At 42.7% G+C, this 15,809-nt stretch overlaps 1 protein-coding gene across 3 annotated transcripts in view; it reads left to right on the top strand.

Annotated features, from left to right (window-relative positions):
* The first annotated feature begins 1,047 nt into the window (after positions 1–1,047).
* The window catches only part of ASB15 (ankyrin repeat and SOCS box containing 15), a 55,729-nt gene continuing 40,967 nt past the window's right edge, over positions 1,048–15,809 (top strand). For 2 of the 3 annotated variants that reach the window (XM_077473312.1, XM_077473311.1), the window contains exons 1-2: positions 1,048–1,163; positions 5,101–5,199. In XM_077473312.1, coding sequence (XP_077329438.1) covers positions 1,148–1,163; positions 5,101–5,199 — 115 coding nt within the window. In that variant the 5' untranslated portion in view covers positions 1,048–1,147. Of the gene's footprint in view, positions 1,164–5,059; positions 5,200–15,809 lie in introns of those variants that run through there. The other variant, XM_077473310.1, reaches the window with a different exon arrangement.

The following is a 15,809-nucleotide window of genomic DNA, read 5'->3' as shown; positions in this document are numbered from 1 at the left end:
CGCTGGATGCAGGGGAGGACACGGGGAGAGTTACTTACCTTGTCCCCTGGATCCAGCGATGTCCGCCGCGCTGTGTGATCGAGCCGTCCTCCACTCGATTCACAGTGCCGAGTGCTGCCGAGCTCCGTTCCCTGCGACATTACGGCGCACGGGAGCGGAGAATGGCGGCAAATTCAAAAAAGTAAAAGTACACAAAACACACACAGCACTGTAATCTTACAGATTACAGTGCTGTATTACAAAATTACACACCCCCTTTGTCCCTAGTGGTCTGTGCAATGCCCTGCATGCACTTTTATGTTATAAATACTGTTTTTTCTGTCTGGAATTTGGAGATTGTCCATAGCAACCAAAAAGTGTCCCTTTTTCAGTGTTTTAGGATTTGATTACATTATTGAATCATTTTATTATTCTTTATTATATTATAAACTTTATCATACCCGGGATGTCTGCTAGACTCTGGTTTGAAGATTGAGATTTAATAGCGTTATTCCTAAGAATTACAGGACTACAAAATAAAAGCCAGATTCCCATGCAAAATAATTGTACCGCTTTCAGCACCTAATTCCAAACTGAATCATACCGCCAGGGAGGTTAAAAGTGGGGTATGCCTGTAGTTCTTTCCTATAAGCCCTTGTACACACGGTCAGAAATTCCGACAGAAAATATCCAATCGGACCGTGTTGTCGGTCAATCCAACCGTGTGTGGGCTCCATCTGACTATTTTCGTCGGAATGTCCGACCAACAAAGTTTGAGAGCTGGATATAAAATTTTCAGACAACATGATCTGATCGGACAAACTGCCACGCATGCTCAGATCAAATTACGAGACCAAAGCTATTGGCTACTAGCCTGAACGTAGTCCCGTCGTAATGAACGAACGTCATCACGTTCTGAACGATCGGATTTTCTGACAACTTTGTCTGACCGTGTGTATGCAACACCAGTTTTGGACAAAATCCAAAAAAATCTGACGGATTTTGTGGTCGGAATATCCGACCGTGTGTACACGGGCTAAGAGTGGTGTGCTACTTCACAAGGTCAGATCTATATTTACCAGTGAGCTTCATGTTTAATTTTAGAGAGTGTGTCACTGTGTTCTGCAGGGTGCTGTTCTTGTGACAAGAAAAGGCCTCTGTGTAGCAGATGAGGACTGCAAAAGGTGAGAAACACTTTGTGGACTATAAAAACAATGTTTGTACACTGCAAATCAAATGTAATAATCATGGTTTCCACACGACAGTGGCATCAGTTAAAGCAGTTGTGTTGGTTATCTGGGGTTAGCCCCTATCTTATCCAGAAGTATTTCTCCATAAAACCTGACTAATGTACATGTGCCATAAAGGGCATGAGCTGGGAACTCTTTACTAACCTACAGCTGTTGCCTGAACAGTGTACTGAATATTACATAGCGTGTGCTAAATTATTAATTCTCTATATATATAACCATTGTTCCCCTTTAACATATAGGATTACAGATGGGTATAACATGACATAACAAGGGTGTCCTGAGGTGGTTATTAATTGATCTCTATAATCACTAAAGGACGGCTCTTATTTAAGTAAGGTGCTAACACAAATTGTATTTGTTTCCGGTTTGCATGTATTTTCTCACATTACCTGATATGGGAGCTGAGCAGGAGGGCATATCCGATATACTGTAGGGCTACAGTATGTAAAGCAACAGCTGCCAGAACCATTGTTACTATATGTTACAGAGATGAGCAAATCATTTAAATCTGCATGGACAGCTGCCCACCTGTTCCTGTCCTGCAAACCATTCTGCAGAGTTCACACCCATTGATGCCTTTGCTTTTTTATATCCAATTCGCAATAGCAGGCCATTGTGACCGACTTTCTATGGAGTTGATTCACATATCTCCGCTGCGGTTCCAGTGCCAATTTGCACAGGAACCCTGTGCGTCTTATGCCGCGTACACACAACAGGACTTTCAGGCAGACTATGTCCGACGGTCTTCCCGACAGACTTTTGGCGGAGTTCTGACGGACTTTCCGAACGAACGGACTTGGCCACACACGAACGGACTAAGTCTGTTAGTTTTGAACGTGATGACGTAAACGGGACTAAACAAGGAAGTTCAATAGCCAGTATCCAATAGCTTCCCTTGCGTCATATTTGGTCCATCGGACCAGCACACAGACGAACGGTTTCCTGATTTTAGTCCATCGGAATTGAGTCTGTCGGATAGATTTGAAACATGTTCTATTTCTAGGTCCATCAGATTTTTTTTTTTTTTTTTTTTTTTTTTTTTAACGATCGGACTAGCCCACACACGATCGTATTGTCCGACGGACTAATCCCTTCGGACCTAGTCTCCCGGAAAGTCCGGTCGTGCGTAACTGGCATTGTGGTCCATTTCAGGTCCGAACTCAGCCAAAAATTTGGGCTGAAATCGGACCTGAAATGGTGAATGGGGACGCACCGGACCTCTGCTGTGAAAGCATGTGAAGACAGTGTGAACCCAGCCTTAGTGTTTTAATACTAAAAATGTGTTATCTCAGACCCAAAAGATACTATCCGGGTGCACCAGGATTATAGCCTGGCACCACATAGCAAAAAGGCCTTTAACTACTTCAGTATTGGACACTTTCACCCCCTTCCTGCCCAGGACAATTTCCTGCTTTCAGCGCTGTCGCACTTTGAATGACAATTAATCAGTCATGCAATACTGTACCAAAATTAAATTGTTATCATTTTTTTCACACAAATAGAGCTTTCTTTTGGTGGTATTTAAATACTTCAGCCTCGGAAGGATTTACCCCCTTCCTTACCAGAGCAGTTTTTGCGATTCGGCACTGCGTCGCTTTAACTGGCAATTGCGTGGTCGTGCGATGTTGTACCCTAACAAAATTCATGTCCTTTTTTCCCACAAATAGAGATTTCTTTTGGTGGTATTTAATCACCTCTGCAATTTTTATTTTTTGCGCTATAAACAAAAAAAAAGAGCGACAATTTTGAAAAAAATTCAGTATTTTTAACTTATTGCTATAATAAATATCCCCCAAAAATATATAAAAAAACAATTTTTCTCTTCAGTTAAGCTGATGTGTATTCTTCTGCATATTTTTTGTAAAAAAAAAACGCAACAAGCATATATTGGTTGGTTTGTGCAAAAGTTATGGCGTCTACAAAATAGGGGATAGTTTTATGGCATTTTATTATCAATTTTTCTTTTTTATTAGTAAAGGTGGAGATCTGCAATTTTTATCAGAACTGTGACATTATGGTGGACACATGGGACATTTTTGACACTATTTTGGGACCATTGCCATTAATACAGCGATCAGTGCTATAAAAATGCATTGATTACCGTGTAAATGACACTGGCAGTGAAGGGGTTAACCACTAGGGGGCTATGAAGGGGTTAAGTGTGTCCTAGGGAGTGATTTTAACTGTGGGGGGGGGGGGGGCGCTACAACACACATGACAGTGATCACTGCTCTCGATGACAGAGAGCTGTGATCTCTGTCCTGTCACTAAGCAGAACAGGGAAATGCTTTCCATTTACAAAGGCATCTCCCCATTCTACCTCTCCGTGACACAATCGCGGGCACCCGGCAGGCATTGAGTATGCAGGACCCGCGGTCATGGAGAACGCGACCGGTGCACGCATCACCGCTTCTTAAAGAGGATGTACCTATATGCCCTTTTGCCCATCACTGCCACCATTCTGCCGGTGTATATCGGTGTGCGCTGGTCAGGAAGTGGTTAATCACCACTGGGTTTTTTATTTTTTATTAAATAAATGAAAAATACTTTTTGTCATAATTATTTGGAAAATGAATAGGTTTTTTTTCACCATTTTTAATTTACATACTGTCACCAATGCAATACAGTGTCATCATATAACTGGTGTGGCAGTGATCCGGGACGGTATATAAAAAATATATATATAAAAAAGAATAATAAAATTCTTTTCAATTGTTTGATAATATGTTTGTCTATTTAGGCTGGGTTCACACCTATGCGAAAGTCGCATAGCAGGGCAATGTGACCGGCTCACTATGGAGCAGGTTCGCATATCTTCAGGCGCACTGCACAGAAACGCCGCTCGTCTTTGGCTTAGTTTCAGGGCTGAATTCAGGCACAGATTCAGCCCTGAAGCGGAGAACAGGGACACACATCGTTCCTGTGCGATCTGCAGCCGGTTCCAGTGTGAACTGAGCCTCATTAGGGTGTCTTTCTTTTCTGTGTCCCTGTGTGAACATTTCCCTTCACTTCCTCTCCTGGAGACATGACAGGAAGTGAGAGGAAATCTCCCCACAGTGAGTGAACTCTCCTCTTTGCCCACGTACACACGGTCGGAGATTTCCACAACCAAATCCGTCGGATTTTGTCCGTCAGACTATCTGACGGATTGTGTCCGAAACTGTTGCATACACACGGTCAGACTAAGTTGTTGAAAAATCCGATCTTTTAGAATGTGATGACGTAATTTCGTTACGATGGGACTAGATTCAGGCTAGTAGCCAATAGCTTTGATGTAGGAATTTGATCTGAGCATGCGTGGCACTTGGTCCAATCAAAATTCTCTACACATGATCGGATTACTTCCGACCGGCCCAGTTGGTCGGGAAATATTTCCAACATGTTGGAAAATTGGGTCCGACGGAGATTCGGACAGAATCAGTCCGATGCATACCACACACAGTCGGATTATCTGACGACACGGTCCGATAAGACGTATTCCGACGGATTCTCCGACCGTGTGTACGCGGCATTAGACAGTGTCACTTGAACAGGCGTCCCCACTGGAATATTTCTCCTCCCTTCTGTTGACAACTGTACAGTTTAGGGTTTCCCATTACTTGGTTATAAATACTTTTGGGTCTTCACCACACGGCATGAATCAGCTTTATAAAAGTTATTTCAAAGTTATTTTATCAATGTGTGACTACAAAGGTTTTGAATGCGAAGCAGACATTACTGCATTTGGGATTTTTTACTACAAAACTTAGAATAACAGTGATCATCGCATATGCAGTACATATTAATATGTATTTGTTTTACTTTAAATTTTCTTTTCAACATAATATTTTATCTTTTTTTTTTAGTTTTTTTTTTTTTTTTAAATAAGAATGGATGAAACTGAGGAAGAACAGTTGGCTACTTATGAAGTTCAGCTTGGCATTCAGGAATCCTTACAAACGGTCACATCTCCTGCTCATCGAACTAGGTAAGAAAGCACGTTGACTGTATTATTTGATCAAAGTAATGTCCAGGAATGATTTGGCTTGACCATATCACTAGAATTTGTTGTTCCTTTCAACTAAGGAGTCCCTAACAAGGCTGGTTTGGAAACAACTGATATCTTGTAAACACCACTCTCACAACACCACTGCAGAACTGAATGTACCTTCTAAACAATTTGTACACAATTTGCTTAAGGGCTTAGAGCCTGTTGGGTAAAATGCCAAGAAAGGTTGATTTATCAATTAGGTTTTTTTGGTCATAAAATCAGCCATCTTATTGTAATTTAGAAATATGACTGCCAGTAATTTGCTGTGTCCTGTTACAGTAACACATGAATTTAACTTCTTGCCACCCACGCAACCCATGCATGCAGCAGAAAAGAGGGTGGGCTTTAACACCCATACGCTGCACATACACTGAAACTGGAACGCCTGCCTTTACACGTACATGAACTTTAATGGCACCCCAGTCTTAGTCTGTAGGGTTCAATATTGAGTTGGCACACCCTTAGTAGCTATAACAGCTTCAACTCTTCTGAGAAGGCTGTCCACAAGGTTTAGCAGTGTGTCTATGGCAATGGTTCTCAGCTCCTGTCCTCAGGACCCACTAAGCCCTTGTACACACGGTCGGAGATTTCGACAACCAAATCCGTTGGATTTTGTCCGAAACTGTTGCATACACACTGTCGGAACAAAGTTGTTGGAAAATCCGATCGTTCAGAAGGTGATGACGTTATTTCGTTACAACGGGACTACCATCAGGCTAGTAGCCAATAGCTTTGATGTAGGAATTTGATCTGAGGATGCATGGCACTTTGTCCGATCGGAATTCTCTACACATGATCGGAGTATGTCCGATCGGAGCATTTTGTCGGAAAATTATACCAACAAGTTGGAAAACTTGGTCCGTCGGAGTATGGAGACCACACATAGTCAGAATATCTGACAAAATGGTCCGATCGGACACATTCCGTCGGAATCTCCGACCGCGTGTACAAGGGCTAACAGACCAGGTTTGCAAGATAACTGAAATACATCACAGGTGATATCATTTTCTGCTCAGTGATTGCAGTATTCTAGTCTGCATCTCCCCACAGTTAATACCTAAAATCTGGACTGTTAGTGGGTTCTACGGACAGAAGTTGAGAACCACTGGTCTTTGGGAATGTTTGACCATTCTTCCAGAAGCGCATTTGTGAGATCAGGAGCTGATGTTGGATGAGAAGGCCAGGCTCGGAGTCTCCACTCTAATTCACCCCAAAGGTGTTCTGTCAGTTTGAAGTCAGGACTCTGTGCAGGCCAGTCAAGTTCCTGTACCCCAAACTCGCTCATCCATGTCTATGGACCTTGCTTTGTGCACTGTTATGCAGTCATGTTGGAACAGGAAAGGGCCATCCCCAAACTGTTCCCACAAAGTTGGGAGCATGAAATTGTCCAAAATGTCTTTGCAAGCTGCAGCCTTAAGAGTTCCCTTCACTGGAATTAAGGGGCCAAGCCCAACCCCTTATAAACAACCCCACACCATAATTCCCCCCTTCACCAAATGATTTAGACCAGTGCACAAAGCAAGGTCCATAAAGACATGGATGAGCAAGTTTGGGGTGTGGAACTTGACTGGCCTGCACCGAGTCCTGACCTCATCCGATAGATCCAAGATCACCTGACCTCACAATTTAGATACTCTCCTCCTGCACAACTCATGCTGCAGACTATCTCTCCTTCTCCCTCCAGCACAGCTCTTCAGATACAGCTACCACATGGTTAGTCCTAACACTGGTTTCAGCCAGGCCTTAGAAAAATTCCCTATTACAGGCAGGGACCACAGGCCCCTATGGTGTAGCAATTGAAAGTTCTGATGCTAGCTGCCCTCTTTGGTGGACTACTGCTCCCAGTCAGTCCTCTTCAGACCCTGACAGCCCTCCTGGTTGCAGCTGCCAGGAATTCACTGCCCATGACACCACAGTCCTTACTGGCTCTACACCCATCTCAGATTGCTTCCTCCCAATCCGTTCCGGCATGCCTCCCCAGCATTCCTGGCTGTGTGTCACTCACCAACACCTGGTGGATCCCACCTGGAGACTTGCCCGGCAGTATTCCCTGCTGTCCTCTCCTGCTCCTGTTCAGGACACCCCTTGGGTTGTATGGGGTTCTAGTTTAGGTCCGAGCCCTTCACCCAATGTCATCCCCCCTAGACTGGGGAGCTTCCTTAAAGGCCCCAACAGCCTAACAATCCAGCTCCAGTTCTTCCACTCGACAACTCCTCCTCTAGCTGGGCTGACCCTGGGTATATAAAGAGGCCTGCCCCCTGCCAATCCAGGTTGGGGATTGATCTGGGCTCCTTAGAACACCCCAGACAGTTCCTCCCCCTCTTCCTCGCGTCTTCTTTCAAGAAGCCGCTAAAAACAGAAGGGAGTTAACCGAAAGATAATGCTATCTGTGGGTCACCAGCTTACTCTGAGCCAATCCCAGCCCAACAAATCAAAACAAACAGGCCTAGCTTTTTGCTAGGCCTGCTTAAAATGACCTGCTCTCTCAAAAATTCTCACTCTAGTACCTACAATAGGTAGAAGGTGCTACATATAAATGAGCAGCAGAGCTTTCTTTGCTGAGAATACCTTCACTGCCCACTCCCACCATAGCGACCAAGCTATCAAAGACATCTCTACTAATGACGTAGCAAGAGCAATACTAGGTAACAAGTGAAATCAGTCAGTAAACTTCTGATGCAGTCAGTAAACACTGCACATGTGCTAAAATCAGAAGGTTCATGTGATTAATCCCCAAAGCTTCCCTTGGTCTTTGACTGAACAGTGAGAAAGAGGCAGAATTGATGTCATCACCTTCTCTTTCCTTCCTGCGTGTGGTGTTTAAATCACCAGAAAAGACAGAAAACAGGCAGGTAGGGCCAAGAGACCATGGGTTTGATTTACTAAAATTGAGTGCAAAATCTGGTGCAGCTGTGCATGGCAGCCAATCAGCTTCTAACTGCAGCTTGTTCAATTAAGGTTGGACAAAAAAAAAAAAAAAAAACCTGAAAAAACTTATTCTTTTCTATGCAGAGCTGCATGAGATTTTGGTCTGGCGCTCCTTGTATAGGTGCATACTTTCTTCATGTGATCAATATGTCAGCTAAAACATAGTAAAACCTACAGGCTAGAGTGTGCATTGACAAAATAAAGTGGTTATAAAGGCAGAAGATTTTTTGCATTCTATGCATTAAGGTAAAAAACCTTCTGGGTGCAGCTCCACCCCCCCACCCCAGCTGCTGCCCCTCTTATATTTAACCAAGCCCCATCTCGATCCAGCGACGTGCATGAGAGCCCTGGCTCTTGGGGGACCCTCCCTGCTCATTAGCTGAGACAGCAGCGGGCGCCATTGGCTCCCACTGCTGTCAATCACAGCAAAGTGAGCCAATGAGGAGAGAGCCGCACCTCTGTGTATGTGAATGGACCCACAGAGCATGGGCTTAGAAGTGAACAAGCTGCTTGCTGTGTGGGCACTCAGCAGGGGGGAGGGGCCTGGAGCCCCAGCGGAGGATCCAAGGAAAGAACAATCGGGGTTACTCTGTGCAAAACCACTGCATAGAGCAGGTAAGTATGACACGTTGTTGTTATTCATTTTTTTTTCAAAACAAGCCTTTAATATCATTTAAGCCTGCAGATAAACATTTAGGGTACAGTTTAATAGTGTAAATGCCACATATTACAGTTTGTGAAATATATATTTTTGACATTTTTGCACATTGGCTGTCCAATAAAAAAGCAGAGCAGGGTTTTTATTAAAACAGTATATGATTTTAAAAGCCTTATATAGTCCAAAAAGTGTATGAAAAGTACTGTATTTAGGTATTTAAATTAGTCATAGAGTATTTGTCAACACATGTTAATGCTGCTATATTTGGCTAAAATTGGCCTGGACATCTAAGTGCCGATTCACACAGGGACAACCCAACTTACAGCGCGACTTTGCAAGGCGACTTCAGCGCGACTTTGCGCAACTTACAACGCGACTTAAAGTTGCTTCCAGGACAGGCGACTTTGGCTGCAGCCAATCACAGAATAATCAGCTCTGTGGGAGGGAGGGGGTTGCCTGGGTAAACGTGGGAATTACCTGGGTAAATGATTTTCTTTTTCCTGTAAAGTCGCTTCAATATAGATGGAGATCCGACTTGGAGGCAACTTCCATTGAAATCTATGGGTACAAGTTACCTAGAAGTCACCTTCAATAAGTACAGGAACCTTTTCTGAAGTCGGAGCAACTTCAGTAGTGTACATTAAGACTGCTCTCATTCACTTCAATGGAATTTCTTATGTCCAGCGACTTGGGGACAACTTGAGGTCTGATAAGTCAGATCCAAAGTCGCTGTAGTGTGAACCGACACATAGCATCAATGACCCCTGGTCACAAGAGTGTTCAGAGAGGCTGCAATCAACTCCCATTTAGGTACACATTTTAATTTAAAAATAAATGCATTTTTTTTTTAATTAGCACACAACTAATTAATTTGTGTGTTTTTTTTAATGTCTATCTGCTTTAATAAGTCTTAATTCTCCCCAGAGTTCACCTTTAATTTTCATTATTAGTTGGAGTGTACCATTGCCAATTTTAAATACGGTAGTAATATTTTTAGGATTGTATTAATGATAACATAGAATCTTTAATAGTATGAAGTCTACTGGTATCTGCAATTTTATGTTATTTTTGTTTTGGTAGCAAGGAAGTACTCTTTATTTTTAGTGACACATTTTATCTCTGGCCTAGCTTGGAGTACATGGGTATTTGATTGCTGGTACAATTAATCAGCATTATTCCACGATGACTCTAATGCAGTTTCAAACTGTTGACAGTTTCAAACAGATTCAAACCATGACTAATATAGTAATGTGTTCTACGCAGATAGGAATTAATAACTGTACATACATCCTATAGATCAAGATTCAAGATTTAGAAACGGGTTGAGGCACTCAGGACTTTCATGGTACAGCATGAACTCACAACTCTAAATTCTTATTAAAATTGTAATATTTATTACAACAATTAAATATTCAAAGATCATTTCACATACGGTATATTATTGTCAAATAATAGACAACAAAATACAGAATATTAAACTATATATTCCCCTTAGAGGATTTGATATTTAAGATATACCGTAGTATTCTACCAATCATAGGAGATCTGTATCAGCAATAATCCAGTATTTCACGCAACATGTTTTGTGGGTAACTCGCTTCTTCAAGAGTTTTGGTAAGAGGAATCTGCAAAAATAGACACAGTGATAATATATATATATATATATATATATATATATATATATATATATGAGATAAAGACAATCATAGATAAACAGATAGTATAAACATGCGTGTGAATCTGCAGAAAAAAAATGCAGTGCAGGATGCCATTAAGCAATAGCAAAGACATAAAACATTGTGCCCATTGCATAAGACAAAACATAGTTGGATTGTAGCATGCCCCAAGTTGTGTGGATCAAACAAGGCTGATAAAGAGGGGGGGCCATACTCACCAACTCGTGCAATGGGCATGATGTTTTAAGTCTGTGTTATTGTTTGATGGCATCCTTCACTGCATTTTTCTTTCTACAGACGCACATGCATGTTTATACATCTATGATTGTCTATATCTTATACATATTATCAGTGTGTCTATTTTTCTACAGATCAATATTCTTCCTACCAAAACTCCTGAAGAAGAGGGTACACGCGAAACATGTTGAGTGAAAGACTGGATTATTGCTAATATAGATCTCCTATGATTGGTAGAATACTATATCTTAAATATCCAATCCACTAAGGGGAATATATATTTTAATATTCTGTGCTTTGTTGTCTACCATTTGACAATAATATACAGTATGTGAAATGCTCTTTTAACATTCGACTGTTGTAATAAATATTACAATTTTAATAAGACTATAGAGTTATGAGTTCATGTTGTACCATGAAAGTCCTGAGTGCCTCAACCCGTTTCTAAAACTTGAATCATGACTCTAATATGTTTCAAAAACACACACAAACCAGGAATCCAAGAAAATGTATGTGTAGTTTAACAGATTCAAATAAAAATACATAAGTTCAATCATCTTTGTCTGTGGAATTGAATGATGGATCATGTTTAGGAAATAATTTGTGAAGGATAAACTCTATTTTCGGTCTATCTTATAGTGGGATCAGCCAGAGCATAAGTGCCAGAGGTCAGTTACAGAACCTGAGCTGTAGGATTAGTGCTTGGCATGTCAATTTCACGATCATGTTCAGTCCAGTGAGTAGGCGTAGATACAAAAAAGTACACTCATAGAAAGGAAGATGGATTGTTCTTAAGATGGTATACTTGCAGCTAAAAAGAGTCGCTGGCAGACAGGTAATCATGAAAGGGAGAAGATGAGGAACTTTCTAAATGACAAGAAGTGAAATATCAATATCAGGTTGACCACTTGTTCACCTGTCACCAGGGTAGAAAGAGAGCTTAGATCTCATAGGTGAGGACACAGAAAATAATAAAAACTTGGCAAAGGTTCTAACCCTAGCCTGCTCTATTAAAAAAAAAAAAAAAATAATCCTATCAGTTTTCAAAATGAATAAATTTACCCTCACTTCCATTTTCTGGTAACTAAACATGATGCAAAGGTTCCAACCTCTCCTCATTCTATTTAAAACATAACAGGCATGGTTGGAATTTCACTTTAGGTAAAAGTAATAAGGCTCTCACTAAAAAAGTCATAATAAGCTGAGATTGTCATTATATAAAGCATGTAAACAAATACAGCATTGCAAAGTACTGTAGAGTTATAATTCTTACAATATCTGTTGCAATTTTAATGCCGTGTACACACGACTTTCCAGCAGGCTAGGTCCGATCGTTTTTCGTCCTAAAAATCAGACGGACCTAGAAATAGAACATGTTTCATATCTGTCCGATGGACTCAATTCCTATCGGGAAAACCGTTCGTCGGTATGCTGGTCCGACGGATCAAATACGACGTAAGGGAAGCTATTGGCTACTGGCTATTGAACTTCCTTTTTAGTCCGAGTCTTACGCCATCACGTTCAAAATGAACGGACTTTCGAAACAGACTTAGTCCGTTCGTGTGTGGCCAAGTCCGTTCGTTCATAAGTCTTTTGGAACTCCGCTGAAAAGTCCGTTGGACCTAGTCTGCCGGAAAGTAAAAGCATAAGGGCCTATGCACACCTAGGCAGACCACTGCAGTGTGTTTGTATGCATGCTAACGTGTTTTGTGTTGTGTTATGTTGCACATTAATGTGCATGGCATGAAGGAAACTCTTTCATTTGAAAGGTTTGCCAACATACCAAAAGGAACCAAAAAGCAGACAAACATCATTTAGTACATTGTTGTGCATAGTTATATAATAAGGATTGGCAATCAATACAAAGACATTTGGTCGGTCCATTCCATTAAATAAACAGAGAAAAAAGACCAGTGCACAAGGCACGGTGTAACCCCTCAGGATTTTGAATGACAGGCCAAATCTGAAGTAGAAATGTAAATATTTATTATACACAAAATGTAATAGTTAATACAATAACATACAAGTATCAAAAAAGTATTCAAAAAAAGTTAAAAAACATAACGGACAGGACATTTTTCCGCACTGACTGGATGCTCTTGCAGCATACATATCATCTCCCCATTGGTGTCACTGCATTGGTTGGAGTGACTATAATTCCATCTTCTCTTTGGCCCTCCTTGGAGCCTGACCCACTGGATGCCTATATGCCCCCTGACCTCTAGTGTGTGTCTACTGTTGGCTGATTCGCTTTTGTAACATCTGGTACATTGTTCTGTTTTTACAAATGGTGGTTTAGCGTGACAATTTTTCTCAAGTCATCTTCCAGGACGGCACACCTGAGAGATGAGAGGCTCCTCCCTACAGGAAACACAATCAATCGACAGCTGTTTTAAGTCCCCACCCTTCCCCTTGATCCTCAGTTTTTGATTGTGTTTCTCCCTACACAGCGAAACTGTTTGTTTTTTTTTCCAAATGACCCGAAGCCTGGGGCTGGTGGTCTCCCCCTGGGAGCCGGACCACAAGCCTGGGAAGCCTCTGGGTCTGGTAGGATATTCTTGTCCTTCCTGGGGGGTTCCCCTATCTTTTCCTCAGGGCGGGCAGCAGAAATTGGAAGAGCCCCCCTGAGAGCTGAAGGACCCTGGGTACAGGGGTGTACCCAGAACTTCAGGGGCCATTATCCTGTCTCCCCCTCCTTACCTGTACAGGTGGCTGTTCAGACGGGGGTGCTGGCCCTCGGTTCTTTCCAGGGGGATCTTGTCCCCGACTCCTGGGTCCCCGGTAGCTCGCGTGGGCTGCCGGAGAGGGCGTGGCAACAAGCACCCGCGTCATTTTCAAACTTCGGGAAAATGGCAACGGCGTTCTTACCCAGGAGGGAAGGCTGAGAGTCAGTAGGAGCAGGCGCCCACATCCTCCTTTCTCTAGAGCGAGGAGGCACCAGTTTACTACGGTGGATGTCTGCCTTAACCACCTCAGATATGAAGATGGGAATGAGGAATGGAAGGCATTGCCCCCCCCCCCCCCCCCATGTATATAGACTGACTGGTACAGTGCAGGACACAGCCTAACCTGGCACCTCCCTATGGGGACAGCAGTTGGTGGGGGGGGAGCACTTTGGCAGCTATCCTCCTTGCGTGTGGACCATAAGGATGGAAAAGCAAGCCCGCTGGCTGTGGCAAAAAGAGGAAGACGACAACGGTGAGTACTTTACTTTCCTTTTGCCGTGGGAATTTAGCTGCAAAATCCCCAATTCCAGCCAGAGGGTTCCTGGGCATTTGAGATCTCACCTGGGGTCTGGATTCAAATAGCCCTTAAGCTTCTGCTAAAAACACCAGCTGCAGCCCCTCTTACATCAGAGAAGCTGTATGGTGGACAGGTGGTGCAGAGGAACGAGTGTGCCTAAACCACCTCAGATGAGAAAGAGGTAGGTAGGCCATTGCTCCCCCTTCCCCGTGTATATACTGACTGGTGCAGTGCAGAACTTGGGGTCGGGATACAAATAGCGCAGACGCCACTGCTAAAACCACCAGCCACAGCTCCCTCTTACAGCAGAGACACTGGTTATCGCAGCAGTAGGTTGCAAGCCTCTCCCTACATGCCCAGTTGTGGTACATTTAGTAGGGATGAATATAGCGTACAGAGGGGACCTGGTAGATACAAAGTTACTTACAGGCCAGGTATACCACTGAACAGGTTATTAATTGGGCAGTGGTTGGTGGATTCAGAAGCTCCCCTGGTCAGCAGGTGCACTAGGTTACCGGCCCTATTAGCCCAGCTGCTAGGAATCTGAAGTTGCTTCACAATGTTTGAAAGCTGACCTAACATTCAAGGATGGGCAGAGACCAAGCTACTGTGTGGCACAGTAGGGGTTCCCTTGTCACAGATCCTCCTTTTGGGGGTTGCCTGCTATAGTTAACTTTCATAAGCTCCAACCTCCCACTCCACCTTTACACTGTGTTTATATTATAGTGTAGGAGGTAAGAAGAAACTTTTTTTTTTTATTGGTTTGGGCTACAATCCACTCAGTGGCAGATCTAAAGGCGATTCACCATAGATCGCTCCCTACATCCTTTTAATTGAGGATTTTCTGTGCAAACCTATGCAAGAGCTACATAATTGATTGTTTGAAGCCTGCAAATAGCTATTTACCTCCCAGGCTAAACTGGTAACCACCTCTTCTAGAGGCTGTCTTAAATTGGTCTCTAGGGCTGGGCTCATTGAGACTTTAGTTGCTAATCAGCACCACCTGGATATGTGCTGGCTAGCGTTTGCTCAGTCTATGGAGGTAAGGTATGACAACAACTACTACTAATAGTAGGGTTTCCAACCATTTTAGGATCTGTTCCTTCTCTGGTGGTGAAGGTTTAGTATCTACAGCCCAGGCTATGCCTATGAAATAAATTGCCTGTTGGTTATTTCATAAAGGGATAGACCATGACTCCTCATTGGCTGCACACCAGTAGACCTCAGTAGTGAAGGTTTGTGCTTGCTGGGATGTTTTTGTGGCACAGCAGAAATACACATTGAGATTTGTGACATCTCTGCTTATAAGGGCTATATTGCTGTACATCAGAAATGCACTGCACTGAAGCTTGTTTTCTGTCCTTTATATACTAAAGGTACTGCTTTGTTTGGCTACAGATCAGAAAAATACAACAGTGAAGGTGGTCTGTACTTTCTGGTTTTGTGTTGCACAGCAGAAATGCACATCATTGAGTCTGGTGACATCTCTGCTCATAATGGTTATATTGCTGCACATCAGACATACACAAGATTGAGGTCTGTCTGTGGGGCTTTGTGTCCTGTTTTACTGCCTTGTTGGTTACTTATCAGAAAGGCAGCAGTGAAGTCTGATGGTCCTGATTTGCGTGGCGCTGTGCTGATTCAGACAGTGCTATTAACAGCAATGGCTGCCGAGTTTAAACATGCGATTTGACATGTTGAGTCGCATGACAAATCATTTCAATATGGATGTGCTATCTCTATTCATAGTGTTTTATTGTTGCACATCAGATTTGTACAGCATTAAGGTCTGTGAGGTTTTGTGT

The sequence above is a fragment of the Lithobates pipiens genome, unplaced genomic scaffold, assembly GCF_037356315.1.
Source record: "Lithobates pipiens isolate NorthernLeopardFrog02 unplaced genomic scaffold, aLitPip1_a1.2 Scaffold_8, whole genome shotgun sequence".
Lineage (NCBI taxonomy): Eukaryota > Metazoa > Chordata > Amphibia > Anura > Ranidae > Lithobates > Lithobates pipiens.
The sequence above is the reverse complement of the archived record's forward strand: the minus strand, read 5'-3'. Positions and strand labels throughout refer to the sequence as shown.